We start from the raw sequence: 4,815 nt of genomic DNA on the forward strand, positions 1-4,815 counted from the left end.
TTTAAAATCGGTTGGCTTATAAAAAGGTAAAGTCTCTTCAATAAAAGTTTCTAACTCTTTTATTTTACCTTACTTTTCTCTTTTTTCATTTTTTCTACAATTATATCCACAATAAAATCATCCTCGTCCGATTCGGAATCAAGTAGTTATATCTGTAACGTAACATTTAAAATAGCAGCTTTGACAATATTATTTGNTCAACATATAATTCCATCTAAAAATTTCTTTAAAAACTTGCATATTATATTTCCATTATTCAATACACTTAAAGTGGGTGGATATCAGTTCTCCCATGTGAAGACTGTATAAGTGTTAATATAATATAACATACTGTAATTTCAAATTATTAAAAATAAATTACTTTACAGTTAAATTCTTGAACATCAATGACATATAAACACATACCGACAAAAGATGTTATCCAGTAATTCTAATTTATCCGAACAAACCGTACAACGAATGATGCTTAACGTGTTGAAGCGCCCACTATTAATCTGTATCATTGAGGGTCAATTAACATACCATCCGAAATACAGTCGACCCCCCTATAATTACGGTCTCTATAATTACGATTCCTATAAAACTACGAAAAAATATACGTATTTTGGAAATGTTGAGTCGGATTAGTGTAGAATCGATTAATTTTATGGAAGAAAACCTTTCAATCAGCCGTAGTCCGTAAACTTGANGTCTCCCATGTGAAGACTGTATAAGTGTTAATATAATATAACGTACTGTAATTTCAAATTATTAAAAATAAATTACTTTACAGTTAAATTCTTGAACGTCAATGACATATAAACACATACCGACAAAAGATGTTATCCAGTAATTCTAATTTATCCGAACAAACCGTACAACGAATGAATCTTAACGTGTTGAAGCGCCCACTATTAATCTGTATCATTGAGGGTCAATTAACATACCATCCGAAATACAGTCGACCCCCCCTATAATTACGGTCCCTATAATTACGATTCCTATAAAACTACGAAAAAATATACGTATTTTGGAAATGTTGAGTCGGATTAGTGTAGAATCGATTAATTTTATGGAAGAAAACCTTTCAATCAGCCGTAGTCCGTAAACTTGACACGTGTCGGGCTGTGATTGGAACGACTTGTAAGAAATCGGATTCCTAATAAATTGGAACGTATCTATATCTTATAGGGGGGNCCCGTCGCCGGCCGTTTTCGGTTTTAACGACACTCTAGTTAATTAGGTTGGAAATCAATTATTTCTGAGTTATATTTTCTTTGTCTGGGATGTTTTTATAATTTTTATACAATTAATAGGTTTTATATTTCATATTTAATAATAATTTAAAAGTCTATAGGCCTATATAAAAGCTAGCAGATTAGCTCAGCGTAGGTCAGTTAAAACATCAACAGCAAACATTAAGATTATTATATAATTTTGTACTTCTAACCTGTAAACACTATCATATTATAGTGTGTAGTTTATATTTAGTTTTTATAGTTTGTCTTTTTTTAAATTTCTTGTGATGCTAATTAGAGTATTTTCTTATGTGCATAGTAATACTTTCGATATTTCGCAAAAACCCAAATAACTTCTAAAATAGTACAGTAGAAAGCGACTTTCTCAAGGTATTTTTTAACTGTCTATCTCCATTCTGCCGGGTGAATTTTTAAAAAAAAAACCGTTTATAGTTTGCATTTGCATGGCGTACCCTACTGTGTTCCAAATTTCAACTTTTAACTCCTAATCGTTTTTGCTCTGGGTTTATTATTGTCATTATCATTATATCAACCCATTTCGATTATATTGGATTCGCTAACAGGTGGGTCTATTTCTTTTAACTGTAGCCGCGAAAAGCACGCAACTCTATGCAGATATTTCGATGTTGTTTTACTTATGTGGATCGGTGTTTAACTTTACTTGGACTAGTGAATTTGTTTTAATCGCTTCATTATACTTCATATGTAATTGTTTCGTATTGTTGAATTTTTCTTTTATTTGTGGCCCTTATGCCAAAGTGGTATTTTTGATATGCAGCAACTGACTTAGTTGCTGCCTACCAAAAATGTGTAATGTTTTCGTGATAAAATATCAAAATAGTAGTAGCCCGGGACGTCCCCTAGTGGGCGTTCTTTACAAATTCCCATGAGGCACGGTTCCTTTAACTTTTTTATTCCTGTCATTATGCTCTACAGCTCTGTTAAAGTCCTAATCGCGTCACACGGATCTATATTTCTATCTATTAAACATTCTAAAAACTTTAGAATAGTTTAATTTGTTTATTTACCTTCGGTTGTAAACCTCGATTTTAAATGTATCCGCCATTTTTACAACAAATTTCCCGTGAGTCAATGCGCGACGTTCAATGACTTGTGAGTCACGGAATGTTGTAAACATGCGGCGCGAGGTTAATCTAGGCATATAATAAGGCAAGGCAAGGCATATAATAATTATTTATACCATTCCCTGGTAAAAATAATAAAATCATATCAATAATAAATTTGTATTACAAATAAAAATAATTTATTGTTAATTTAAAATCATCGCTAGGGCGCCTCTAGTGTCCGTTTTTGGCATACCGTTACGCGGACGGACTGACACGCGTTCAATGGGTTATATACTGTAGATAGATAATTATATAATTTACTATAAAGAATCGAATTAAAACTATATTATCAAAAGTAAGATAACAATTAAATATCGTATAAAATTATCTATTATTGTTTTATTTTAAAATGTAAAATTAAAAATTGAATAAGAACTTACCTGAAATCATTATTTTTAACATAATTATAGTTTTACGGATCTCATCAAGAAATCAGAAAATTCTCGATTACTTCTTTACCNAGTCGACTTTTGATGATAGCGTATAAACGAAAACTGCATGCATATCATTTTTGCAGTTTGTTTAAAAATTTAAAAACTAAAATTAATCTCAACATCGAAATTATTTCTTTTAGTAAAGATGATGATGAGTACACGTTTAATTATAACAAAGATGAGTAGCCGACAAAACAACATTATCTTTAACAGTTATTGGAGTCTTCATCCAAGCGAAGATATTTCCTTCTCTCATACTTCCTTTGCAGCTTCCAGTATCTCGAATTTGCTCCAGGCTCAGTATTTCATCCCAAATATGAACCTCGGCTATATCTCCGTGCCAAGATCGATGCAGCTGATACTTAGAATCTGGAGCTTCTTGATCTTGACCGATGGCCAGTGTGCCACCCGATGGTACCTCTTTGCTTTCAAAATCATAGTAGGTTCTCAAATACTTACATTCTTGTCCGTTTTGATAAAAACGTCTAATTTTCGTTGGAGCCAACCAAGTTCCGCACAAATGATGCCATTGTCCCTGTTTCCAAGGTAAAGGACATTTGAACTCTGACCAACCACCTTGGATCTGGAACAGCACTATGTATTCTTGACCACTTCGCTGGAGACAAATGAATATAGCTTCGGAATGCCTAGAAGTGGCGTATGATATAATTGTCAATTCATGATTATTGAATGAGTAAGGTTTCAACCAAGAACACATGGTGAATTGCCAAAGCGAAGGAAAAAAATTCTCCGCTATAATTCGAGGAATATTCGAAGAATTTGAAGGGCTAAAATAGGCTTTTACCAAAAATCCCGTTATAAAACTAATCTTGCATATTGCAATAAGTAAAAAAATCGTTAAAGGGGACATTTTGTAAAACTTAAGAAAAATGCACGAAAAACTTCTCTCTTGTCCTCAAGGAAGTTACAACCGTTGGTTTTTCCACCGAAATGAAAGAAATCTTCGTATCAAGACTTATAAACAACGACCAGTTCATTTATTTTGGATGGGAGCCAATAGATACAATCGCTACAGTTTTGTTGATTTTACTTCCTTTGCAATTAATTTTTATTCTATACTATAATTTACTGATAACTTAACGGTTCATAACTTTCTAATAATTACACAGATTTTTCTCTTTATTGTAAATACTGTATTAAATTAAATTATTAGAAATTACGAGAGAATATAACANCATTAACTTATAAATCCGTCTATAATGAATTTTTCTTAATACAATAATTTATGTTTTAATATAATAAAATTGAATTAAATTTGATTGACGAAATAAGCAAACGCAACGATCTGCGAAGAGGTAAGTCATGTGGGAGGACTTTTTATAGGAAACTGACCTGTCATTAAGTATTAAATACGCAACGCTTAAATACAGGTAAAAAAAAGCGAAAGTTTACGTAAACAACTAGTTAGTGTGTTGGAAACTCTCACGAATGGAGTAATATGTATTATTTCACCAATTTGCTTGTTCAAAACGTGATTGTATAGTTTCCACTATTAAAACGAAAAATTTTAGAAAATATTGCACACTTTGCAAGAAACACAAAGTACAAAGTACACTTTTAACAACTTTGCTCGCGCAGAAAGCTAATTCAAATGTAGATGTAAAACATAGCGCACGTTTCTTCAATAATAAAATTGCGCTTTGTACTGCAATGTAAGGGCTTCTGTATAGTGATTTTGAAAAACATTCAAAATCACTATACACTATAAGCGCCTTCAAAAAATGTACTATTTTCCTTCAAAATGTACTAGTTCTATGAATACTTTGTTTACGTGCCTATCTATATATATAGGCACGTAATTTATATATATATATAGTTTATTGTCAAATAATTTTATTTTAAATCTTATATTTGGAATTTTTTGAAAGCTATTTAAAATTAAAAATATATCTACACATCTATTACTTATTATAAAATGAGCATTACATTGACAACATTTATTAATAATACTATTGAATTTCGTCTTAATTTTATAACCAATCGTGCTTTAAAAAA

General features: G+C 31.3%; 1 protein-coding gene across 1 annotated transcript; it reads right to left on the minus strand.

Moving 5' to 3' along the window:
- Positions 1-2,833: 2,833 nt before the first annotated feature.
- LOC111616718 (C-reactive protein 3.3-like) lies at positions 2,834-3,761 on the minus strand. The gene has a single exon (XM_023358090.1). It carries the CDS (start codon positions 3,668-3,670, stop codon positions 2,963-2,965), a length of 708 nt encoding a protein of 235 aa, XP_023213858.1. The 5' UTR covers positions 3,671-3,761; the 3' UTR covers positions 2,834-2,962.
- Positions 3,762-4,815: the final 1,054 nt, after the last annotated feature.

The sequence above is a fragment of the Centruroides sculpturatus genome, unplaced genomic scaffold, assembly GCF_000671375.1.
Source record: "Centruroides sculpturatus isolate CEXI.00-Female unplaced genomic scaffold, Cexi_2.0 scaffold2557, whole genome shotgun sequence".
Lineage (NCBI taxonomy): Eukaryota > Metazoa > Arthropoda > Arachnida > Scorpiones > Buthidae > Centruroides > Centruroides sculpturatus.